This window comes from Mauremys mutica, chromosome 6, assembly GCF_020497125.1.
Source record: "Mauremys mutica isolate MM-2020 ecotype Southern chromosome 6, ASM2049712v1, whole genome shotgun sequence".
NCBI lineage: Eukaryota > Metazoa > Chordata > Testudines > Geoemydidae > Mauremys > Mauremys mutica.
Window position 1 is genome coordinate 21,917,524 of NC_059077.1, and position 26,889 is coordinate 21,944,412.

At 42.5% G+C, this 26,889-nt stretch overlaps 1 protein-coding gene across 1 annotated transcript in view; it reads right to left on the reverse strand.

The window, feature by feature from the left end:
* MTMR12 (myotubularin related protein 12) overlaps positions 1-26,889 on the reverse strand; it is a 59,459-nt gene that overhangs the window by 11,538 nt on the left and 21,032 nt on the right. The window contains exons 2-9 of the mRNA XM_045021516.1: positions 24,564-24,618; positions 22,838-22,977; positions 18,229-18,301; positions 12,181-12,311; positions 10,619-10,712; positions 8,024-8,147; positions 7,144-7,219; positions 4,620-4,726 (exon numbers count right to left, since the gene is read on the reverse strand). Of these exons, the coding sequence (XP_044877451.1) occupies positions 4,620-4,726; positions 7,144-7,219; positions 8,024-8,147; positions 10,619-10,712; positions 12,181-12,311; positions 18,229-18,301; positions 22,838-22,977; positions 24,564-24,618 (800 nt within the window). The remainder of the gene's footprint in view (positions 1-4,619; positions 4,727-7,143; positions 7,220-8,023; positions 8,148-10,618; positions 10,713-12,180; positions 12,312-18,228; positions 18,302-22,837; positions 22,978-24,563; positions 24,619-26,889) is intronic.

The following is a 26,889-nucleotide window of genomic DNA, read 5'->3' on the forward strand; positions in this document are numbered from 1 at the left end:
TACAAGAGTTTTGCTGCTTTACATATGGCAGCAATCCTAACCCAGCAAAACTGTCCTGGTGTAGATGCAACTATACGGTATAAGTCCTTATACTGTCAGCTAATCTGTAATAATTTATGAATACTGTATCTTGAACAGATAGTGATTAAATTAATTCACTAGCAGGTTTGTCAGGATATGTATCAGGGAAGGAGCAGGGTGGGAGGCGGGGACTGATAGTCACACATCCTAGCAAACATTTCAAGTGATAAGAGACAATGCAGAGCCAACTGGCTAAAGAGACACAAGAGAGAACAAAGAACTTGGGCTGGTTTTCAGCAGACACTCCCTGAATGGGGGACACAGGTAAGACAGTCATGAATGACACGTGTTAAAAAGAATTTTCTCTGGTTTTAAGAAAGCTGTTTTGGATCACTGTATTCACCACTGTCACAGCTCCGGAAGGGAGGACTTGCAGACACTGAAGCCAGTTGGATTAAATAATCATAGTTGCTATACATATGCTGAAGTTTGTGGAGCTGGTCTAAGAGTGGGCAAATCACAAGATTCCACCTGTCAGTGTGTCTGGAGTGACTCACAGCCAAGAATGCCCAAATTCAAGACAGACTGTCAGAAAATAGGGCAGATACTCCTAAGCCGGTGATCTATTCTATCATTAGATTCACCAAACCAGTAATAAAGAGTACTCCTGGAATACAGAATGTTGTCAAGTATCAGGAGGTAGCCCTGTTAGTCTGTATCCACAAAAACAACAAGGAGTCCAGTGGCACCTTAAAGACGAACAGATTTATTTGGGCATAAGCTTTCGTGGGTAAAAAACCTCACTTCAGATGCGTGGAGATGGCCTGTCAACACTAGTTCTCCACTTGTGAGGTACTCCCTTCTCTTCTTTTTTACCCACGAAAGCTTATGCCCAAATAGATCTGTTCGTCTTTAAGGTGCCACCAGACTCCTTTGTCTGTATTCCATAAAAACAACAAGGAGTCTGGTGGCACCTTAAAGACGAACAGATCTATTTGGGCATAAGCTTTCGTGGGTAAAAAAGAAGAGAAGGGAGTACCTCACAAGTGGAGAACTAGTGTTGACAGGCCATCTCCACGCATCTGAAGTGAGGTTTTTTACCCACGAAAGCTTATGCCCAAATAAATCTGTTCGTCTTTAAGGTGCCACTGGACTCCTTGTTGTTTTTATGGAATACAGACAATCCCCTTGGCATTCCAGCCCCTATTTACTATGCAGGCAAACTGGACTTTATGGTGTAAGGTTATTAAAACCAAAAAACACCACACAATAGGTTCTTCCAACCCCAAGGGGTTGGTCACTCACCACAGGTTACTGGATACTTCAGGATCTCACCAAAAACAATACTGTGTTAGCCAATCCTTCGTAAACTAACTGAAGATTTTATTAAGAAAAAAAAAATGAGTTATTAAAAGGATTAAAGGCAGACTAAATACATTACAGTTGAATCAGAATATATGAGTCTAGTTGTTAGAGGTATAACATCTTCTAATCCTCCGTAAGTCTCTTAGGGCTAGTCTACACTTACCGTCCGGGTCGACGCGGTGAGTTCGACTTCTCAGAGTTCGAACTATCGCGTCTGATCTAGACGCGATAGTTCGAACTCCGGAAGCGCCGCGGTCGACTCCGGTACTCCACCACTGCAAACGGCGGTGGCGGAGTCGACCTTGGAGCCGCGGAGTTCGACCCCGCCGCGTCTGGACGGGTGAGTAGTTCGAATTAGGGTACTTCGAATTCAGCTACGCTATTCACGTAGCTGAATTTGCGTACCCTAATTCGAACCCCCTTTTTAGTGTAGACCAGGCCTTAGAGTTCTTCCATGAATCTTTCAGGGTGTCCTAAAATGTTTTTTTTTGGAGGGGGCGGGGGGAGATCTCAGTCCAACGGCTCAAACTCCCCTGATTCAGTGTTCAGTGGCTCAGAGATGGCAAGATCATGCCCAAGATCCAGTATTTATAACTGGAAATAGCCGGGCAAGTGATTTTAGCACAGCATGTGTGTTCCTCTGACAGAAGAATAGATACTTGAGTCTGTGAAAAGTCCTAATGGCACTTGGTCAGAAGATCTAATGCTTCACACCTCTAAGGGCTTGGCTACACTTACAAATTTGCAGCGCTGCAGCAGGGTGTGAAAACACACCCTCTCCAGCGCTGCAAATTGCGGCGCTGCAAAGCGCCAGTGTGGTCAAAGCCCCAGCGCTGGGAGCACGGTTCCCAGCGCTGTACGTTATTCCCCACAGGGAGGTGGAGTACGGACAGCACTGGGAGAGCTTTCTCCCAGCGCTGGCGCTTTGACTACACTTAGCGCTTCAAAGCGCTGCCGCGGCAGCGCTTTGAAGTGTAAGTGTAGCCAAAGCCTAAGGCTTCGGTCTTGTAAACACAATGTGGTAGCCAAACAATTCTTCATTAAGTAAACTCACATCTAAATGTGAAATACATGCCTTTTGATCTAATGACAATTGAATATAGTTGCATAATATACCTCTACCCTGCTATAATGCGACCCAATATAACACGGGTTTGAGTATAGCGTGATAGCAGCGGGGCTCTGGTGGTGCTTTAAAGGGTCTGGGGCTCCGGCTGCTGTGGGGAGCCCCGGGCCCTTTAAGTCCCGCCGGAGCCCTGACGCTGCTACCCCGATATAAGGGGGTTTCAGCTATAACGCAGTAGGGATTTTTGGCTCCCCATGACCACATTATAGCAGGGCAGAGGTGTATAAAGTAATTATAAGGTAATATAAAGTTATAAGACATTAAAAGGATTTAGCAACTACAGGTTATTTTGGTTATGCTGGTATAAGGCTAACAGGGTGAAGGTAAATACAATTAACATCTATTCTTGATTTTTATCAACACAAGTGAATGCGCTTCTGTCTACTATTTAACATTCCTTTATTACCCAAATACAGTGAATTAACACCTCTTTGAGGTTATGCCCTGAGCTGGCTAGTGCCAGCGCCAGATTCCCCACAAAAGGTAAGAGCATGATGCTTAACACCTGAGGAACTGCACTGAGACAAGAAAAGGAGACAGAAGTACAAGTAATCTTGTAACCATGATAAGCTTATTTTTGTTCAGGAATCTAAAACAGTTATACCAGTGTAAGGCACTTCTATTCCTTTATAACTGCATTTATATAAAGGCTTTTACCAGCATAAATGTCAACAAAAAGTCACACCACTTACCAACGCAACTATGCCAGTAAACTTAAGTGTAGACCAGCTGTATACTTGGAAAAAAACCACAATGTTAAGCATATGTCTTAACATTGGAGTGCCACCAGACTCGTTAATGTTAAGCATAGTTTTACCTTCAGCATACACAATCACAATCATGTTGTGGTTAAGTCCATAAATGGCTATTAGCCAGGATGGGTAAGGAATGGTGTCCTGTTTGTCAGAGGATGGAGATGGATGGCAGGAGAGAGATCACTTGATCATTGCCTGTTAGGTTCACTCCCTCTGGGGCACCTGGCATTGTCCACTGTTGGTAGACAGATACTGGGCTAGATGGACCTTTGTACAGCCATTCTTATGTTTAAAAACTTGATAGTGGTAGTAGTCAGTCACTAGGCACCTCCTATTGCAGACAAGGCAGAGTTCTCAGGTAGTTGAAGACAATGGTCCAACATAGCAACGCACATCTTGTTGTGGCTATCTGCTATTTGCATATGGTTCTTTGCCTTTTGAAATAAAATGTTTTTCAAACAATTCTGAAAGGTTATTCAATATACCCTCCCATTATGAAATTTGGAAGCATAAGAGAATATAGGGAAACCTTCTCTACTGTTTTAAGCATATTAAGTTAATTTTAGCCTCCCCTAGAAATATTCTTTTGTTTATCTTCTTCACCCAAATAAGGTATCATTCAGCAGCTGTTTGTGGCTCAAAGAGTCTTCTCCTTTATAATGCACAGGGTGGTAACTGTTCATAGAGCCAAGAAACTACTCCTGAATCCTGAAAGGGCAGCTGGGCTCATGGAGGATGGCAATTTAAAACTCACTTTCCACTTCTTTCTCAGCCTAACAACCTTTAGTCCTATTTTAGATGAATTGGGAGTTGGTTTGGGGCTGCCAGTTCACCTCAACATCAAATGCTGAATGAATTTAACTGCCTCTGTTGGTGCTGCAGCTCATTTGGATCAGAAATTGGTAACTACTAATGCTTTAAGGCAGTGGTTCTCAAACTTTTTTACTGGTGGCTCCTTTCACATAGCAAGCTTCTAAGTGCGACCCCCCCCCTTATAAACCAAAAATGTTTTTGTATATTTAATACCATTATAAATGCTGGAGACAAAGCAGGGCTTGGAGTGGCTCCCCACCTATCCCCAGTTTTCAGAGAGATTTATTCTAGTAAGTACATACATAGTTGTGAGATCACCCCCCATCCCCAAAAGTTATTTGACCAATGACATCACTATTAGTGTGCATTTAAAGCTAAACCCCTAATAAAACTGCTTTTAATACACTGGATAGGAAACAAAACTTCAAAAACAATTCTCTTGTTGCTACGTAGACTGAGACATAGAATATAGAAGACATAAGCAAGGTCCATAAGAATCACTTTTTTAAAATGTCATGGACAGAAGAGCTATTACTGACCCATCCAAGAAAATTTTGTGCATTTGTAAAGTGTTGTCCTCTTGTTCTTTGGGAAAAGCAGACATTTTGAGAAGAGAAGCACCATTATGGCAAGACCAACACCAAATCTACAGAAAAACACATTTACCTGATTAGTTAGTTCTCATGTACATATGACAGCTACATGTTTCTATTGGAGTGAAACTTCGACTATAAGAAACCCTTTCCTGCTGCTTTACCACAAATAGTTTTGGGACATCCAATGAATCATTCAGCAGCAATCTTGCACTTTAGAACCAACGGCAAATGCTCCAGACACAACATTTCATAGTATTACCCTCAAGAAGTTTAATCATTAGGTACAGGCAATGGACAAGGTGTAATATGTTTTTAAGTTACAGTTGAGACTTTGCTCTTCCCTTAGGGCTTGCATACATTGACTCGAATTGGCAATAGCTATTCCATTCAGTTTCCTTGCGCAGGCAAACCTTTAGACTGCTTTGTCTTGTCCAACAGATAGTAGCTGAACTACTAAAATAGGAGCTGAGAAACTCCTATGGTATGCATGTTCCTAAAACTAGCTCACAAATAGTTCTGTTTTACAGGGTAGTATTATACCATGTCTCATTGGAAGACAAAGATTTTGATACCCAGGTTTAAATTGTGATCCGAGATTTTCTTCAAGCAAGACTGACAGTAGAACAAAACGACAAGCCATAAAGAAAGAATAAATCTACACTGAAATAAAGTAGAAATTGCAGAGATGTTTACTTTATGAAAACATTCCTTTGTCCCTGCAATGGTCTACAGTCACTTTTGGAGTGCTTACATGGAGGCATATCCTATCACAGTTGTTCCTAAACTGGTCTCTAAACTCACCTTTGACTGTGAAAGCCCAGTTGTTTCTTTCCTTCTCATACATCAGCAGAAATATGCTGGCCAAATTATGACTCAGTTACTCCTATGCAACACCATTAGATGCCAACAATTGCACAAGTGTAACCAAGTCATAATTTGGTCTAGAATATCTGCTGGGGGGGAGAAGGAAAGCCCCAGCTTGGCTTCCACATCCAAGAGAGAATTTGCAGGGCTGGCAGTTTGGAACACAGCTTTATTTGTAAACTAAAATTTGAACTGGAAGTAATTAAGTCCAACGGTACCATTTCACAAAGACTAAGAGCTGTACTTTAAGAGGAAAGGGACTGATTGCTTGCATCAAGAAAACTGAACGTCTGCCACATAACCCTGTAATCTTAACCAGAACTAATTCAGTCACAAAAGTGATTTTTAAACTTAGTTTTTCACTTGGTCTTTGTAACCAGAAATTAACTTAAGGGCTTCAAAATTTCTTGCTTTCACTAGAAGAAGCCATTACAGTAACAGCAGGCTACTGTATAACAATGCCCTTTGCTGTAGTCTGTCCTGTGGCATATTTGAAGATCAGAGCACTGAACTAGGTTTAATGAGGGTAATAAAGGCAGCCAACATTTTCTTCTAGAAAGTGTCTAGTTTAGAAACTAAAGGTGTGAAAGGACTTGCTTTTCATAGGTGAAGTCAATGGGAGGTCCCTCTCAAGGTCCCTTCCAGTCCTAGAGTCTATGAATCTATGGAGCTGTGGGTGCTCTGCACCTAAGACAGAGGTCTCCAAACAGAGGAATGTTCAGGGGGGAAAGGAGGGAGCAGCACCCAGCCTCTCCCTACCACCAGTTCTGCTCAGGTCTGACCCGCAACTGTGTCCCCTACTCCTGGCCCCAGGCCTGACCCCATCTCCAGCCTCAGCATGGCTCCATTCCTGGCCTCGACCCCAGCCTCAGCCACTGGCCACAGCCCCATTCCCGGCCGAGGGCCAAGGCTAGGGGTGGGGCCGGGAGCAGAGCTGCACCTGGCTGCCAGCCCCCACCGCAGCCCTGTTCCTGCCCCCACCCCCAGCCTCAGGCCCTGGCCCCACCCCAGACCACCCCCAGCCTTGGACCCCCAAGGGGGTGACCCTAAAAAGTTTGGGGACCACTGACCTAAAATGATCAACGATCTCTACATAAAAAGTTGCCTTGCTTTCTCCTCTCCACCATACTTTATCTGTTCTTATGATAGGACCATCACATTCAGTGCCTTAACACTCACTGCTGAAGTACTGTCATTAGCACAGCAACCAGCACCAAGCAGACTCCTACAGATGCCAAGACACAAGTGTCTCTGGAGAACCTCAATCTCAAGGAAGAAAGACTAGTCAGAGAATGCCATGAGCATGTGTGGGGTCCATTAATACTCAGACATCTCTTCCTAGCTTTATTCAGATATGTAAGGAGATATTGCTCTATATGTTCTGAAGGGGAAGCTTTATGTATAACCTCTATTTTCAGCTGCTGCTTCCTCTTTTACAGATGAGTTTGCTGTTACAGAAATGACTTTAATAGTGCAATATGAACTACACTAAGACTAATGTACTTAAATAAATAATTTATTTATAGATGTATTCTGTCTGAAATACAAGTTAAAATTTTCCCATCTACATTTTTTCACGCTTCAGCATCGCATGTATACTCACAGGAATGCCTCTTCCTTGGTACTGCAAGATACTCTCTTCAGAGAGTGACATGGGAACAACAAAATACAATGGCAATCTAAAGAAGAGAGAAACATTTCCTATAGCAAAGAATTCCACAACAGATTTAATGCCCCTTGTATGATGCGGGAAGTCCTCGCCACAGAATCAGGAAATCTGAATAATTAGTAATTCCCAATTTCCTACATCAGCCAGCAACTATGTTCTGGAAGGCACAAAACAAATTGTCCAACTTTTAAAGACATTTGATACTTAAGGCTCGGTACTTGCAATACGCTATCGAGATAGCTTTAATAGTATCTTGAGAACTCACACTCCACTGTTCTGAGAGTTATCTGCAGTCAAAAGCTTAACGAAAACCTGAATGCTGCTGAATCCTAAAAACTAAAGGATTCCACTTGAAAATAATAAACTTGAAAGGGTTTGCTGATATAGATACACAACTCTCTCCAGGGGGGAGGACAGTTTGTATCAGCAAAAGAGGGTCTGGGTTTTTTTGGTTTTTTTTTTTTGCTAACTTAACAGCCTAAATCAGTTCCCCAAATAGAGTAAACTATACTGGCAAAGGATCTTTTTACTGAAATAATGGTGTCTAAACTAGGGCTTTTCCTGACCCAATTATGATAGTGGGGGGAGGGGAATCATGCCCCTGAACAAAAAAATTTTGCTTGCATAACTATGAAGCATACACCAGGCCTAAGTGTTTCTTACAGTGCTTGAGGCCTTGGAGAAATGAGTTGGAAGACAGATTCCACATGGGAGGGTAGAGATTTACCACTGGTGTTCATCACTAACTTCTGAAACATGAACATTGACTATAATATTAAATTTGCCACACACACACTTTAGAGTTCAAGCTTACTTTTCAGAGACTTTGTAGGCTTCGTTGGCACTCAATACTTTATATTTCATGTTCCCTTTGGTCCGTTCCAACTCCACACGCCAATCCTTAATAGCATCAAACATCACAGTTTGGTTTTGTATGTCTGCCAACAGAAATCCAATTAGATACTAGTTTTACAGAGACAGTTGTAATTACTTTGCTATTACAAAAGTATTTTTCATTGTAAATCAACCACTTTAAACCAAATGCACATACAGAACCCCTCACGTATGAATGCTTTGAGCACGAAAAGTTAATGTGCCTTTGTACAGAACATTCTATGCTTCTGTCTGATCTTTACTATTTGGTCTTCAGTCAAATGCTGCTTAAACCAAGACAAACATTCCTAAAGTGACAATGCACAAGGGGCCGGATTAACTCTCCTGTGGGCCCAGGGCTATTAAATTTTGTGGGGCCTCTGTATCCAAGTCTTTTTTCTAATTAAAAACAACAATGATCACAATTATGGCATCAAGGCTATTAATGCTATTAAACTTGCCTTTTAACTAACATAAAGCTGTTCTATGGTTACATTTCAGTCTTAAAACATGGAGAATATAGTTAAGTTAATTCAAAATAGCCTACTTCTTACCTTAGAACAGCTGTTCTATTCATTTCTTTCTGGGAGGGAGTTTGGGTGCAGGAGGGGGTTCCAAGCTGGGACAGAGTGTTGTAACAGGAGAGGGTGGGGGGTGTCAGGTCTGGGAGGGAATATGGGTGCAGGAGGGGATTCTGACCTGGGGCAGGGTGTTGGGGTGCAGAAGGGGGTGTGAGCTGTAGGCGCCGGCTGGGAGGTGCTTACCACAGGCGGCTCCCAGCCGGCGGCGCAGCAGGGCTCAGGCAGGCTGCCTGCCTGCCAGCCAGAGCCCCATGCTGCTCCCAGAAAAGGCTGGCTGCTGGCACATCTCTGCACGCCCCTGGAGGGAGGTTGACAGCATGTCTCCTCGCACTGCCCGTGCCCGCAAATGCTGCCCCTGCAGCTCCCATTGGCGAGAGCTGTGGGGATGGTACTTAGGGTGGGGGCAGCGTGCGGAGCTGCCTCCCCTTGCTAGGGCCGCAGAGACATGCCAGCAGCCGGCTGCTTCCGGGAGCGGTGTGGGGCACGGCATGCAGGCAGCCTGCCTGAGCCCTACTGCCCCAGCGCCCCCCTTAGCCCGAGGCCCCGGGCTGCAGCCCCTACGTTAATCCGGCCCTGGATGCACAGTAAGATTTTTTTTTTTTTAAATAGTGCTTCCATATGCTTAAAGGCTAGTTAGCAGTCTACAACCAAGACTTACCGTGTACTCTGCAGCACTTGCAACCATCACTGTTTACTCTGCTTATATGTTGCAACCCCTTCTCCCACTTTGTCTAGTCTATTTGGATCATAAACTCAAGGGCAGGGCCTGTCACTACGGTGTTCAGTGCCAAGAACACTGACCTCAGTGCTAGCTAGGACCTTTAGACCCTACTGGAATATTTTAAAAAATTAAATTTCAAGCTAAACACTTGAGGCAACATCATGGTGCATCAAAACCCCTCTTGATAAAATAAACAGATGTTTTGGGTGCACCAGGAATGAAGAATCAGCAAGAACATCGTTAGAATAGCACTATTACATCAGCTAGGTTTCTATTAAAACTGGCAATTTAAGAAATTAAAAGTTATCTACACAACTGTTTTCCTTGTTCAAAATATAACAAGCCACTCTGTGTGACTTAACCAGATATGGCTAAATAGGAACTTTCAAATTATTTTGCAGGATGTGTTTCACTGATAAATTATACTAATCCAGCAGGTTTATGTTACCATCCATGCTAGGCTGATCAGTGCATCTTTCCTTGATGATTGGGGGGGGGGGGGGCGGGAACCCTATCCTGGAATAAGGGTGGGTGTGTTTATATGCAAAATCTCTTTTGAAAGATGCAAGAACAATTTCACTCAGTCCAAAAAGTAAGAGCAGGAAGTTATGCTGACCCTTCTGACAGTATTTTAGCCAAAATAGAAAACAGAAGTACAAAAGGGAAAACTAAATAGCAGTATTTTGTTGGTATCAGGGAAAAAAAATTGTATATGCAAAACGTTTGCACAAATTGATCATGAATAAGGCTACAATTTAGTCACAGGTATTTTTAGTGAAAGTCATAGACAGGTCATGGACCATGGTTTTTAAAATACCAGTTCTTGAGCTGCAAGTTGCAGGCTTTGTACAACCTCTAGTATTAGCTTAATACTATTAATTGATTCCCTTCATATGCTCACTTAATGAGCCTATGAAGACCACCTTCTCTGGGCTAAAAATTGTATTTAAGTTTTATATTAAATACAAAAAAAAACGAAACCAAAAGCCCATTAGGGGCTAGGAGCATGCATCTGGCATGTTTAGAGATTTTAGCAGCAATCTCCAACAAATTCTACTTAGCATGTACAAATGAAAATGTTCAGAGGCTTATAACTCTACCAAATTTTGGGGATATTATCATGGGTCTAGCAAACTTCTGGGCACTAAAAATCACACGCGGATATAGCCTAGGAAGTAGGAATGATAGCATGTGGTAGTTACAACAAATTAAAAAAATAAAGAGCGAAGTTTACCTGTATTGGTTGGCACAGCTGTTGCATAAGAGAACAGAAACAAGCGTTTAAGTAGTTTAGGAGTCTGGCTATGATGAACTATGCCACTGACGATCTAAGAAAGGATCAACAAATTAATGCATGTATATATCAGATTGTAATAAAAGCCAGCTGATGCAAAGAGCAGCTGAACCTCAAAGGCAAAGCCAAGGAGAGGAAGAGATTACACATTTTAAACAGACATTGTCAATAAGATTCAACTGTAGCAAGATATTAAAGACCTGATTTAAAATTCAAAAAGATGGCTTTGCCTAAGCATCTGTGCAGCTACTATGTCTAGCACTATATTTAAAGGGCAATCCTGAAATCATAACATTACTCCACTTCAATTTTTTCTGGAGCCCTTTGGTCAAGATCTATACTTTTTTTGAAGGAATGTCTTAAGAGTTTAGAAAGATCATTAGGTGAACTTCACCCTAGACTAGGACTCAACCTTAGTTTTAGTGCACCCTTTGACACCAACGTATCTGATATCATTTCACCTGAGCACACTCCTATGATGTTTGTGTGAAACTCCTTTAATACCAGCAGGAGTTGCATGTGTGCATTAAGATAACTATGCTGCCTAGTTATTTCCCTTGTTTGTGTAATGTCAGCCTTGGATATTCTTCAAATACACCTTTTGGTGAGAGCCTTCTCAGTTGAAGGTTTTGGTTATTTTTCATGTTAAAGGTCAGAACTGAAATTCTTACCAAGAGAATGTACTTTGATGTGTATAAAGCAGATGTAGTTTTCAGTCAGCCTGTCTCTCTGAACCAAGAAAATTGAGTTCCATTCCCAGAAGCTACAGTCTCACTGTGTGACTCAGGAAAGTCACCTACCTTTGAAAATACTACATCTCCCTAGATCAATATAAAAAGGTATGTATACCAAACATGTGTTAAAGCTTTTAAAAGTACAGTTAAGTCTAGCAGCAAACTAGCTACACCAAACTGTAAAACAACTCAAAAGCCAATTATTAATCAGGGTCTTAAATTTTAAGTTCTAATTCTTACTTCTACTTTCATAATTCAAAGAAAGCCAAATAAATCCTTCAGTGTCAGAAGAAATAATTTGCATGCCAAGTTATCAGAGAATTGTTTATGATGGCTGCTGACACGGCAGCAGGAAGTAAAAAGGTTAGCAAGGCAGTACCACAAGTAAATACAAAGCCAGCTTACATTATATTCTTTAGCTAGACAAGCTCTAGAGCAATTTATGCAGTACTTCCAAACTACTAGAACATTTCCACAGTAAAAGCCAGTGCACCCGAAATTTTAAATTAGATGCACACAAAGAAAGATGGTTAAAGAAATAAGTTTAATCAAATCAAAGAGTGACTTTCCCATGATTGTTCACCCCAGTAGTGAATGACTCAAAAGCAAGCTTTGTTTTAACGGTTTCAGTGAACTGTTCTCAAATCAGTCTCCTTATTCTCGAGAAATTCTACATCGTTTCCCTGTAATTAAAATATCCTGTTAACATCCCACCCCAGATTTTTAAGGGGGGAAAGTTAATCAAATATGTAACATTGCTATACTTACCCTTTTTACCTCCTCTTCCTTTGTGTATCTCAGACAGAAGTGAAATACTCTAAGATCTTTACAGTGGATGATTAATTTCTCTGGGTATTTTTTCAGTTGTCCAGATAGAGATTTCTTTTTCTCATCATAAACTACAGAAGTAAAAACCCAAGGAAGAACATACCAACATTAAAAATTCTGGCATCTCTTGTTGGGGTCCCAACTAAACTGAGTCAACATAAGAGTTTTACTAAATATCCTAGAACACTGACTTGCAGTGCAGACAAACATCTACTCACATACTTGTCAACAGTATCTTTACAGGTAATATAGTCTCAAGATTTTGTGCTCTGTCCTAGGTCTCCTCTTTTTCCACTCAGAGAGAAAAGACAGTTACCTTTTTCATAACTGGTGTTCGAGATGTGTTGCTCATATCTTTTCCACAATAGGCATGTGCACCGGTGTCGGAAGTTTTTCCCCTAGCAGTACCTGTATCGGAGCGCCCCTAGCAACTCCTGGAGTGGCACCTCCATGGTGTGCTACAAGGGGCGCTACATGCTCCCTCCAACCTCAGTTCCTTCTTGCCAGACAACTCCCGCATTCATTCTCCTCCGTCGGATGTGGAATAGACATGGAGCAACACATCTTGAAGAACACCAGTTACGGAAAAGGTAATGTCTTTCCTTCTTTGAGTGATTCCCTCATGTGTATTCCACAAAAGGTGATTCCAAGCTATACCTGTTGGAGGTGGGTAGGAGTTCACACACACTCTCGAGACGGAGCACAGCCCTACCGAACCCGGCGTCTTCCCTGGTCTGGGAGACGATCGCATAACGCGAGGTGGATGTGTGAATTGAAGACCATGTGGCAGCCCTGCAAATGTCCTGAATGGGGACATGGGCTAAAAAGGCAGCCGATGAGGTTTGCGCTCTAGTCGAGTGCGCCCTCACAATTGACGGCGGAGGAATTCCCGGCAGGTCATAACCAGTACGTATGCATGAGGTGATCCAGTTGGAGAGCCGCTGAGTGGAGATCGGCTGACCCTTCGTGTTCGGCTGAGGCGATGAACAGCTGCGAAGCCTTCCTGAATGGCTTAGTCTGCTCCAGGTAAAAAGCCAGAGCCCGTCGCGCATCCAGCGTGTGGAGGTGACACTCCTCACTGGACACTTCGGCCAGAGGACAGGCAGGAAAATATCCTGACCCATGTGGTAGGCGGAGACCACCTTCAGGAGGAACGAAGGATGTGGGCGGAGCTGGACCTTATCCTTATGGAACACCATGTATGGGGGCTGGGAGGTCAGGGCCCTGAGTTCTGAGACCCGCCTGGCCGACATGATCAATCGGCCCGGTAGGTGGTAGGCCTGTAGGCAAATGTCGTGGGCTTTACAGAAGTCCCACAGCTTGAGGGCTTCCAGACAGAGGATCGAGCCCTGCCTTGCCTGTTGACGTAAAACATCGAGGCCGTGTTGTCCGTGAGAACCCTGACCACCCTGCCTTCCAGGTGCAAGCAGAAGGTCACACACGCAAGCCAGACCGCCCAGAGCTCCTTGACGTTTATGGGGAGGGCCAGGGGGTCCTGTGCTGACCACAGACCTTGGGTCTGAACGTCTCCCACACGGGCTCCCCACCCCAGGTCCGATGCGTCAGACACCAGTTCCATCGATAGGGACCTGCCTCTGAACGGGACACCACGGAGCATGTTCTCAGGGGAGGACCACCATCGAAGAGAGACTATCACCGGTTCCGGCACAGTGAGGATCTTGTCCATCCTGTCTCTGGCCTGGGAGAACACTGAGGCCAACCAGAGCTGGAGGGGTCTCATCCTGAGTCTGGCATGGCGAACCACATATGTGCATGCTGACATGTGACCCAAGAGCTGGAGACACGCTCTGGCTGTTGTCACCGGAAACCTTGTGCCTGTGTCAATGAGCCCTTTCAGGGTCTCAAACCTGTCTGGTGGGAGGGAGACCTTGGCCAACATGGCGTCCAGGACTGCCCCAATAAACTCTATGCGTTGTACTGAGACTAATGTAGACTTGGTGTCATTTACCAACAGGCCCGGAGTAGCGCACATAGACAGAAGGAGCGCCACGTGATCCTGCACCTGTGACCGGGAGCTGCCCTTGACCAGACAGTCGTCCAGATAGGGGAAGATCTGGACCCCCCCAGTGCCTGAGGTGGGCCGCCACCACAGACATACACATTGTGAATACACTGGGAGCAGTGACCAGGCCAAACAGGAGGACTAAACTGGTAGTGTTCCTGTCCAACCATGAAACGGAGGAAACACCTGTGCCCATCAAATATACGGAGGTGGAAGATCGAGGGCAGCGTACCAGTCCCCGGGATCCAGAGAGGGAATGACGGAGGCCAGGGAGACCATGCAAACTTGAGCTTTACCATTTACTGGTTCAGGCCTCACAGGTCCAGAATGGGCCTGAGCTCCTCTTTGGATAAGAAAATAGCAGGAGTATCATCCCTTGCGTTAGAACTCCGCTGGCACCACTTCCACTGCTCCTAGGCCAAGGAGCCACTCCACCTCCTGCTCGAGCAGGGCCTCATGAGACGGGTCCCTCCAGGAGGGACGGGAGCAGAGGGTGGTTGGGCAGGGTAGAGGTAAACTGGAGGGTGTAGCCATGGGAGATGGTGCTGAGGACCCATTGGTCTGAGAAAAGCATACAACCAGTTGGAGAAGGGAAGCTTTATTGTGGGTGGATCCCTGATGTGAACTGGTAGGTTGCCCTTGGCATACTGTCAAAACTGCCATTTCCCTGCCTGTTTGCCCTTGGAGGACCCAGGATGGGAGGCAGACCGAGACTGCCTCTACGGGCGTTGGGGGCCACGGTGCGCACTGGTACCACTGTGCTGGCCATGGGGCCCGGTGCCACTGCACCTGCTGTGGCACCAGAGTTGCAGGCTGTTTGGCCTGGCTGACCTGACCCATCAATGGACGACTACGAAGAGAGGCTGGGCTGACGTACAACCTGCCGCTTTCCCTGGACTGGGAGGAGTGGCAGCGCCAGGAGCAGTGTCAACCGCGAGATCGTGATCCCGACGTGAAGGAACGGTACCAACGGTAGCGGCTGTGCCGCGATCGGCTCCGGTGGGCAGATCCACGACGGCGCTGCACCAGCAATCGAAGCCTGTGTCTGCGGGAGCAGTGCCATGGTGGGGTCCTGTAGCCAGGAATGGCGTTGACGTTCGTGTCGCGACCGGCTATGATAGCCCCTCTGAGACGAAGGCCTTCGGTGGCATCTGCCTCGGTTCTGTCGGTGTCCGCTCCTCGAGGCGGAGCAGTGCCTGGAGTCTGTCAGTTGGAACCCAGCCACACATCCTGGTAGGGGTCGACAGCAACCTGTGTACGGGTACTACGCACGGGACGGTCGCTGAGCAGCGAACAGCGTCGGGAACATTCCCTCAACTGTGACCGGTACCGAGTCGGGGGCAACTGCAGAGATCCCAGCAGCGGCTTGCCTCTGGACTGCGGGGTCAACATTGGCAGTGCTCTTGGTACTGGTATGGACAAAAGCATCCTGGGCTGCTTGCAGGGCCTCTGGCGTGGAGGGAATCCGGACATCCAGGAAAGCCTGCTCCAAATGGGCCAGGCTACTCCGCTTGACCTGAGTCGGAGGCCTAGAGGCTGATGGGGACCGAGGACTGCCCAACATGGATCTAGCCTCTCCCCCAGCCTTGCTCCGGTGCCATGGTTTGCCACGCACCGACACCACGGTACCCGGTGCCGACTTGGAGCAGTGTGCTGGAGTCGGGGGTCAACGCCGACTCCATCAAGATGGCCCAGAGCCTAATCTCTCTCTCTTTTGGTCCGAGGCTTGAGCGACTTGCAAATCTTGCAGCGATCGTTGAGATGGGTTTCACCCAAACAGCGTAAACAGTCCGTCTGTGGATCACTCACTGACATTAATTGCCTACAAGTGTTGCACAACTTAAAACCCAGGGTGCAGGGCATGCCCCGGCCCGCACACACTAACTAAACTACTAACTACAGCTATTATACACTGAACAAAACAAGAGTTCTGGAGAAAGAGCTGCAGCAAAACTGGAGCAGAGCAGTTCCGAAGCACCTTCACTGGCGGCAAGAAGGAACTGAGGGTGGGTGGAGCACGTAGCACCCCTTATACTGCACCATGGAAGCGCCACTCCAGGGGTCACTAGGGGCACTCCCCTATGGATACTGCTAGGGGAAAAACTTCCAACACTGGTGCACGTGGCGAGCATGCACACCTATTGTGGAATACACATGAGCAATCACTCGAAGAACTGAGTTTTTGGCTGCAGTTCTTAATTCTGACTACATGGTACCATTCCTTTGGTAAGCTGAACAGGGCAGAGGCTTCTCTTATGCTGTTCACTGCTCTATTGGGTGCTTCCCACAAGCAGTTAACTGCTGTTTCAGCTTGGGCATTAAGTTGTGGCAGAGAGGACAGGGAAAGAAGCCCACCAAGTTGCCATGGGAGCAAAGATGACTTTACTTGTCACTTCAAATAAAACCATGATAGCATATAGGCTTTCCTTGAAGATCATCCAGAAATTGGGCGGTTTTATGGGAAAGCTATAGGGCCTAGTGGAAACCTCCACCGGTTCAGGTAGAATTTAAAATTACCATAGGGTGCTTATCTAAACTAAACTTTGGTGCCAACACAGCCACCAGACTATCATTTTTCTTAGTTTGCCACATTTAGCATCAAACATCATCAGCTATGCAACACTGCAAAACCAAACATGTAAGTATTGATACATTGTTCCTCTGATATGGGTTATAATTGATTGTCCAGTAGAGAGCAGATCTTTAACACCACACTAAACACTGAGATGAGGTTCTGATAATTAAAGTGTTTTAAATAATTCAAGTTCACCAGAGTGGTCACAAAGCCCTCCAGATCCTTCCCTCGCTTGAAGGCATATAAGCAAAGCCAACTATACAGTTGCATCAGTGACCAATAACCACAATCTCTTATGCCACCAGGTTTTGCTTTTCTCTTTCAAGGCTATTCCTTTCCCCTCCCCTTCTATCCTAACCCAAACAAAGAGTTCATAGGTCCCCTTCCATACTCTCCTCCAGACTTTATTCCTTCCACTAATGCTTACATCCTACTGCTTACAAGTTCCAAGACTAGTTTTCAATTTTTATTTAACACTACTATAAAGAGTAAACTTTTCTTTGAGACTTTTTAATTTAAGTAAGCTGAACCCAGTATTTGGTACAAATTTCTTAGTTTTCCTTTCTCCCCATCCCTTTTACTAACATTCAGATAATGCTGAAAGGAATGTTTTTTATTTTGAGTTGGTACTTCTCTAGAAGTCCACCACAGAAGCAGGAAGTAATCACTTGGCAACTCAATATTTAAATTGCTCTGATGTAATATTACCCAGAACCAATAAAGTGAAGCACTTCTATATCTCCATGCATCAAATATACTACAGTTGCTTAGTAGGTGTGGGGACTGATGTGGTCCAGTTTTAACCCAATATGTTACTGGGAGCACTTTGCCAAGAATCATATCTCCCACTTAATTTAACTTCCAAACTGGCCTAACCAGATATGTAGACAAAATGTAGATTATTTCCAATTTCATCTATCAGGTTAAAGAAGTGGGTAAATTATCAGGATTAGCCTGAATCAAGGAATTTTTAAAGCTATGTAAGACCTGTATCACACCTTGACTTATGTGGCATTTTGGGCTCAATCTGTTCAATCCAACCTTTACTTGAAAAGACAGGACATATGAATGTAAAATAAATAAATCCATCCATGTTTCACGTTATTATTTATTCCAAGTTAAGTGATGAGAGTTACATTGCCATGATGTTAGTTATCCTAAATAGATAAATTTGTAAACCAAGAGCACCAGTTTAAAATGTACAGAGTCCAGGTTTTTAAAAGGTATTAAGGTGCTGCTGCAACACCTAACTAATTTAGGAGCCTAATTCTCATTTTCAGTCCCATTGACTGTCAATAGCTAAATACTTTGAAAAATCTGGGCCCATGTTTTTAGAGTAATGTGAATGTAAGACAGAATGGGGAGGGGGGAGATGGGGAAGCTAACCTACCTCCATAAATGTGGTCTATACAATGCAGAGTTATGTCATTTTCTCCTATGATCTTATTCTTAAATTCTGGCTCCTATAAGACAAAACATTTCATGTTATACAAAATTCCTGTCAATAAAGCCCATTATAGTCAAACTAAACAATGGCACCTTCTCATTCGAGAGCTATATCCTATGTATTCGGTAAAGATATATTTACTTTAGTGACAAGTAAATATCTATTTTTAACTTATTGGCTTTTCAAAGCTAGAGTAGGAGATTGAACTAGTTTGTATTGCTCCAAATTGTTTTGTAGTTTTCAGTTATATAATATCTGAAAAGGCAGGCAAAATCTGGTCTGCAGAACTTGTTATTGATAGTGATGTGAGTAAGAAAACCCAAAGTGGTTTTCAAATCCCACACAAGTTTGCAGGGTTTATAGTTAAAGAGTTTTGCTTGTCAACTGAGCGTATTTATTACAGAAATCAATTATACAAACTTGAAATTAAATCATGCTAGCTTTGCAGTCACTTTTTAGACTAGAATTTAATTTTCAGAATGGGCTTAATCTTAGTCTGATGTATTGCCATGCGTATCAAGTATACTATACTAGGCTTCTACAAGAAACATACACTACACACATGAGATTAGAATCTTGCTTCAACGAGTTTAATTCATAAAATTAGCTGTACAGAATTTTGGGGGGAGGGTTTGGCTGAGTAATAGATCTAAAATAACCTTGGGTTTCTGTTCTCAGACACCAACTCAGTGCTTCAGTTCCTAGATTAACCTCAGAAAAAAAGGAAGTCATTTTGTTCCAGTGCCACTGAAAAACACTGCTCTGTGAAACCTGCTCAAGTTCAGTATAATTTTTAAGTCACTTTGGCAGATGCATTCTGTTGCTTCTATATATTAAGCATAGCAGTAATTAAGTTGATTTTTTGGCATTGACTGTTACAAGTGTAAGTCTTCCAAATAAATGTTTTTAACTGTACTAACTTTAAATTAAAATTTGATTTTTTTCCATATGAACTTAATTGTCTAATATGTCTAATTTAGAACAGACACTGAACATGTGTCATGCAGCTATTCACATTCTAGAGACGACTAACATTTCTACCAGATTCCAGGTGACAAAAGGTAACAGTTGAGAGTTTCAAAGCCAATAAGGGGATTATTTATTTGTATTGTTGGAGCACTCAAAGGCTCAATCAAAGACTGGGATCTCATTGTACAAACATAAGGTCATCCCCACTCTGAAGAGCTCACAGTCGAAGTAAACTAAGTAATAGGGAAGATGTCAATTCCCTAGACTATTTTGAAGATCTCCTGGGCTGGAGGGGGAAAAAGAGAATAGGAAGAAGGGTGTAAACAGCCAGAATTAGCTAGCTTCAAATCAAGGTTTCTTCACAGCTGTGCAAGACCTGTTCAGACAATACCTTGACTTACACATCTTGCAAAGGGTGGTGCAGTGGTTGAGGCACTACACTGGGACTTGGGAGACCTTGGTTCAAGTTCCTTGCTCTACCACAGACTTCCCATGTGACCTTAGGCGAGTCACTTAGCCCATGTCTACACTACAAACTTTGGGCAACGCCAGTTACATTGGCCTACAGGTGCCAAAGTCTCTATATCGCTCATGCATGTGCATATTTGGCTGCTTATGGCGATGCAGCAAGTACTCACCAAGAGCACTTAGGCTGATGTAAAGCACTATGGGTAGGTATCCCAGTATGTCATGTGCTGCCATCTAGCATGATGCCTTTTGGGAACATTTCATAATGTGTTGCAAGATAGAAAGGACAAGTGCTGAGAGATCAGACCTCAACATGCAACTTTCTCTATCCCATAATACCATCCATATCCCATAATTTTCACACTTTATATTAGGGCTGTCAAGGGATTAAAAAAAACTTAATCGTGATTAACCGCACTGTTAAACAATAATAAAATACCATTTAAATATTTTGGGATATTTTCTACATTTTCAAATATATTGATTTCAATTACAACACAGAATACAAAGTGTACAGTGCTTACTTGATATTTATTTTTGATTGCAAGTATTTGCATTGTAAAAAAAAGTAACAGTATTTTTCAATTCACCTAATACAAGTATTGTAGTGCAATCTCTTTATCATGAAAGTTGAACATACAAATGTAGAATTATGTACAAAAAAATTTAAAAATAAAATATAAAATTTTAAAGCCTGCAAGTCCACACAGTCCTACTTCTTGTTAAGACAATTGCTCAGACAAACAAGTTTGTTTACATTTGCAGGACATAATACTGCCCAGTTCTTGTTTACAATGTCATCTGAAAGTGAGAACAGGCATTCTTGTGGCACTGTTGTAGCCGGAACTGCAAGATATTTACGTGCCAGATGCACTAAACATTCATATGTCCCTTCATGCTTCAACCACCATTCCAGGGGACATGCATCCATGCTGATGATGTGTTCTGCTCAATAAGAATCCAAAGCAGCGTGGACCAACATGTTCATTTTCATTATGAGTCAGATGCCACCAGCACAAGGTTAATTTTCTTTTTCGGTGGTTCAGGTTCTGTAGTTTCCACACTGGAGTGTTGCTCTTTTAAGACTTCTGAAAGCATGCTCTACACCTCATTCCTCTCAGATTTTGGATGGTACTTCAGATTCTTAAACCTTGGGTCAAGTGTTGTAGCGATCTTTAGAAATCTCACATTGGTACCTTCTTTGCGTTTTGTGAAATCTGCAGTGAAAGTTGTTCTGTTTAAGAACACATGTGCTGGGTCATCATCCAAGACAGCTGTAACATGAAATATATGGCAGAATGAGGATAAAACCGAGCATGGTACATACAATTCTCCCCCAAGGAGTTCAGTCACAAATTTAATTAACGCATTCTTTTTTTAACGAGCATCATCAGCATGGAAGCACGTCTTCTGGAATGATGGCCCAAGCATGAAGGAGCATACAAATGTTTAGCATATCTGGCACATAAATACCTTGCAATGCAGGCTACAAAAGTGCCATGCCAATGCCTGTTCTCACTTTCTGGTGATACTGTAAATAAGAAGAAGGCAGCATTATCTCCTGTAAATGTAAACAAATTTATTTGTCTTAGCGATAGGCTGAACAAGAATTAGGACTGAGTGGACTTGTAGGCTCTGAAGTTTCAGTTATGTAACAAAAAAACCCCCAAACACCTACCTTTGTAAGTTGCACTTTCAGGACAAGGATTGCACTACAGTACTTGTATGAGGTGATTTGAAAAATACTATTTCTTTTGTTTATCATTTTTACAGTGTAAATATTTGTAATAAAAAATATACACTTGGATTTCAATTACAACAGAGAATACAATACATATGAAAATGTAGAAAAAACATCCGAACTGTTTTAATAAATTTCAATTGGTATTCTGTTTAACAGTGCAATTAAAACTGCCCTGAGCCTGCCACACCCCACACCCCTCCTGCACTCCCTGCCTGAGCCACCTGCTGCACCCCACACACCAACTCCCTGCCCTGAGCCCCCTGCCAGACCCTGCACCCCTCAGTGACAGGGAAGGGGCAGCGTTGGGGTGGGGACTTTAGGGAAGGGGGTGGAAAGAGGCAGGGCAAGAGCGGGGCCTCATAGAAGGGGTGGAGTAGGAGCGGGGCCTGGGGCAGTGAGGGTGGGAGTGTCAGTGATGTGGCCCTTGGGCCAATGCACTATACCTCATGCGGCCCTTGTGGTCATTTGACTTTGAGACCTCTGGACTAATAGCTCTGTACCTCACAAGGGTTTGAGGATAAAAAGATTGTGGGGCATTCAAACACTATAGTAATGGGGCCAGATAAGTAACTAAGACTAGACTCTGCTACTCTGGAACCTAAGACTAGACTCTACATTACAAGTTGCACAGGTCTAAATAAAGTTGTATTTTGTTTTTAACTAAAGAGGTGTTTTTAAGATTTAATTAAACCAGTAAAAGCCCCTGTGTGGACACTCAAATAGATTTAAACTTGACCTATACAGATTCCTTACCGACTCACAAGGAATGGATATAAACCAGGTTTAAATTTGTTAAAAAGAGTGCCCACAGGGGCTTGCACTGGTCTATTCAAAAGAACGCTTTTAGTCAAACCCATCCCCACTTGCAATAACCATAGACTTAATCTTTTCCCTAAAACTTAGGAGTATAATAATATAAAATGCATTATTCTCAGGAACAATTTTCAATAGTGTGGTAGTAGTTCTAAAACAGGCCATGAGAACTAGAGACTGAGATTTCACCTAGAAACAGGACAGCATTAGTTTTATCATAGCACTCTGTTCTGACTCTTTGGGACATAACAATTGGTGCTTTTGAGGAGAAAATTGTGACTTCTCACAGAAGAGATGGACTCAAGAAATAAAAGTTCTGTCATGACTGCTGTTGCTACTCATTAAGTGCCACAGGGGGTCCTGTGGGGACAGTGAGTGTACAAACTGGGTTTAGTGAGTTTGTGGTGCTCAAGGCTTGCTACAAAGCTTTCCATTTCATTTCTTTATAACATTCTCTCTACCAGGGGAGGAAAAAGAGACCGCATAGAAGCAGTGTATATTACTTGCTACTAAGAAGTACATTCACAAGACTTAGCCAAATGAAGTTTGTCTTCCTACATTATCATCCGAAGCAGATTCATCACCAAGAAAAGCAATCTTGAAGTTTGTGCAAATGAGTTTCCCGCAGGCTCCACGATTTGACCCATCTTCTTGTACACATTTTAATACGGTGTTTGCCTCACAGAGCAGCAATTCACCTGATTGAAATAAACAGTCTTAGCTTGCAGTGTAATGGGACATTCTAGATATTAATACACAAAGTCATCTTTCAAACTCCAACTCAGCATTGACTCTGAGTCCAAACTTCCTATGCATTGGTTGGCTGAGTTTACCATGTCACAGAAGTGCCAGAAAAATCAGAGAAAATGGCTCATGGGACTGATGTCTTCTCACCTAGACATTCTATCTTTAGATTACTGGTTCAAGTTTAAACTCCAAACCTGATCAATAGCCTTTGAAATGAACTGCTGATCTTAATTTCTAATGGACAAATGTCCATATTAAAATTTGTACCCTTTGGACAGTTACATCTAAGCAATATATTGAGTTTAGATGTAAAGGTGGGTCCAATCTAAGTGGCTGCTCCAGGTTCAAATTGGAGGCATATTGCTGGAGAAGCTTAAAGTAATGCTGCCTCCCTGTGCTATAGACAGGGACTTCACTGAGTGTCTTGGGAGATTAAAGCCAACTCCTTTTCATGAAATCAACTCTCAATTATAAATTTTTCTCAGTGTTTGTAACCTACAGCATTCTAATGCTTTGCATCAATTTCTACCTACACCCTTAATTATCGTAATGATGTTTTGTTTGGGAATCATGACGTGCATTTGATAGGTTACCAACAGTATACAGATTCTGCAGATACAGAGGATATTCCAAGGGCTTAATATCACATTTGTAAGTGTCATTATGGATCGGTGATGGCCAGAATTAAGCTCTATACCCCACATGCAAAGACTGACCTCCAGGCTTAATGCTAACTCCACTAGTTTTTGTTGACTTTTTATAGGACACAGGAAAGATTTAAAAGTGGACTAAAGAGTTTTAAACAGTTGGGCTTGTGCCCTTGCTAACATCTTTATGAAGAATGCAAAGGCCTGAATTTATTTTATTACTGCTACATTCTCCCATTTTTGTTGGAAAACATTTGGAATATCTCAGGGATGTTTTACTGTGATTCCTAACATCTTAATCAAAGGGGAAAGGGATTATCTTTACCAAAAGCTTTTTATCTAAAAGGTTAGTTTCTGAAGTTGAATAAAAAAAGTTGTAAAAAAAACGTAAGAGTAATTTTGAACTGTAACTAAAAATATTTTCAATAGCTCAACTTGCACTCTTTTCTTGAGGTCATTGCATTAGTTCTCCAATCAGGCTTTCAGCCAAAACACAACCTAAAATTTCTAATATTATATATATATGAATATGAGAGAGAGAGAGAGAGAGAGAGATATTTTCCTAAATTCCTTCTAAGTCTTCTTTATAAAATAAAGAAACGTAAAACATGGGCACAATTCTTTCCCATGCAGGACACCTATAAACACAGCACTCAAGGTCCAACAGAAATACCAACTTTGCATTTTAGAACAATCCATGCAGATGCAAACAGAACATTCAGCCTGTGTGGTTACTTACCTCACATCCACTATTTTACTACTCAAGATACCGATGTCTCTTGAGCGTCTACTGCACCAAACAAACGAGAATATTTTTATATAGCCACATCTTCATGAGAAGACATAATTTTGAATTCTAAATTCAAAAAACAATGCAACACAGCAGTTACCTGGTAACAGGTGAAGATTTACTTCCTTTTCTATGGGTTCCTTTTTGTGTATTTCCTAAAAACAAAAGAAGAGTCATTGTTCCTTTGTAAAGAACTTTAATACATTAGTACCATTTACAGAATGATTTTCTTAAATGTTAACACTAGATTACCTCAGGGATCTGCAAAGCACTGCTCTGTTCAAGAGGCAGGAAAAAAAAAGTTATAAACTTTTCAGTTTGCAAGAGAGAAGAGATAGGGATATTTAAAAGGACACCATCCACTTGAAATAAATGTCAGAACAGAGCTAGAAGCTGAGGCCCCAACACCTCATGCAATATTTGTAGTTTTACAGTAGTATTTGCAATATTAGTAATTTTGCAAATTTAAAAAAGGTGTTACTCTTCTGGTTTGTGAAAGATCTGAATAAGAATGCTGTCAAACACGAAGTAAAACTGAAGAGAGATTTTCCACCTGATATTTCAATTATTAATAACTTTAGGTAAAAAATATTCTAGGTAGAAGTGTGACTTTTTTTCCTTTTTAAAACACACAGTTTGGCAGTAGTTCTTAAAGGTTATTTGTCCACCAGCAACTTAGATATTTAAGTTGGTGGCTGGCACCCATAATGTGAAACTACAGGTTTTTTTTTTTTTTAAATGAAGATTAAATCTCTGTGCTGGGAACCAAACTAGTATCCAGTTCAGGACTGAGTAAAAAAAGATATTAAATAAAAAGCCAGCATCACTGCCATTAGTACCTTTAGCACAAGTAACAGCAGAAGAAGGTAGAAATTTCTTGAGTAAAATTTAGTTTCCGTAACTTCCCCACTCCCAAAGTTACACATCCACTATGGTCTCCATACAAGACAAATCTGTCAGAACTATAGCATTAGCATTGAAGTTACGTAGCATCTTTCAACTACCATGAAGCTTTATATTTTAGTAACTATAATGTAATAAACAAACCACGGAGTAAAATATGTAAGTTACACCTAAAAAGCACTGTCACTATTAAAGAGATCTCACAGAAAGTGACTCCAGAAGCTCAGACAGAAATCCTTAAACACTGAACATGGCATATTTCAATTAAGAGTCATACACACAGCACAACCCAGACGAGGTTCCCAGAGAAGGTCTTAATATTAATTACACTATCCTTAGTGTTACTCAGCCTGATTAATGCAACTTTACTGTAGCCTCCCAAGATCAAAGAACACAATCCTTCCTGCTCAGGCAGTTCAGAATGCCCCCTCTTCCCGCTGGAGTCACAATGAACAGCTTTACCTAACATGCATTAGGAGCCCTCGTGGAGAACTATTGGTTATCTGGAAAACCCAAGGAACCACAGCTGTTGCAAACTAAGGTTAGTTTGTGCCCAGTATTCTAACAAGCGATTGTGACAACCAAGAAAGCCAGTTGGGACACTTATTAAAAGTCAAAATAAGAGGGAACAATAAACAGTATGCCTGAGTCTTGTCAAGCTAAGCACGAAGGAAGAGAAATACCTCCTGGCACAAAGACAAAATTAAAAACTTATATACATGCATATAAATACAGATACTGGTTACCCAGACCCAAAAGAACCTACATGCAAAATGGTGAAGTTATTTATCAGCATCTAACAAGGCAAAGGATATGTTTACACAGCCAAGAAAAACCGCCAGCCAACTGTGGTTTGCAGGGCTCTGGAACTCTCCCATGCTACAGGATCCCAGAGTGGCCTGGCATGGCCAGCTGCAGGTTTTTCTTTGCTGTGTAGACATACCAAAACAAAATACCAGGAATCCTTTGCAGGTCAGCAGCAAAAAGTATTGAGTGCTAGGATAGAAGACAGAAAAGGTAGTCATCCTTGTAAAAAAGCAAGGTAAGGCAATCATGGAAAAAAATTCGAGCCAGAAGATGACAGCTAACAGAAGAAGGGGAAAAATAACAGATACTTTTGTGTGCATTTATTATATAATCATGAATGAAAGCTTAAAACATTTAAATGAAACTGAAGAGTTCAGACATTCAGAAGTGCTTTTAAACCAACAAAGTTTGTCTACAGGCAGCAACTCCAGTACTTAACTAAACCAGACCACACGGCATCAAACCTCCACACACACATGCACGGACAGAAGGAAAAAGGAGGACTATTTCTCCCCACTGTTGAAGCTCCACCAATTGGCGAGACTATTGCTATCACTGATGAAGAACTACAGTTCCCATTTTTCAGAACACAGACACAGCCGCACATGTATACACAGCCAACTCTGCAATTCCTGTTTGCTTAGTTCATGTGCACACACCAGCCAGCTTCCCCTTCTGATGGACAAACGTGAGCTTATTTTTAAAAGAAACGTCAA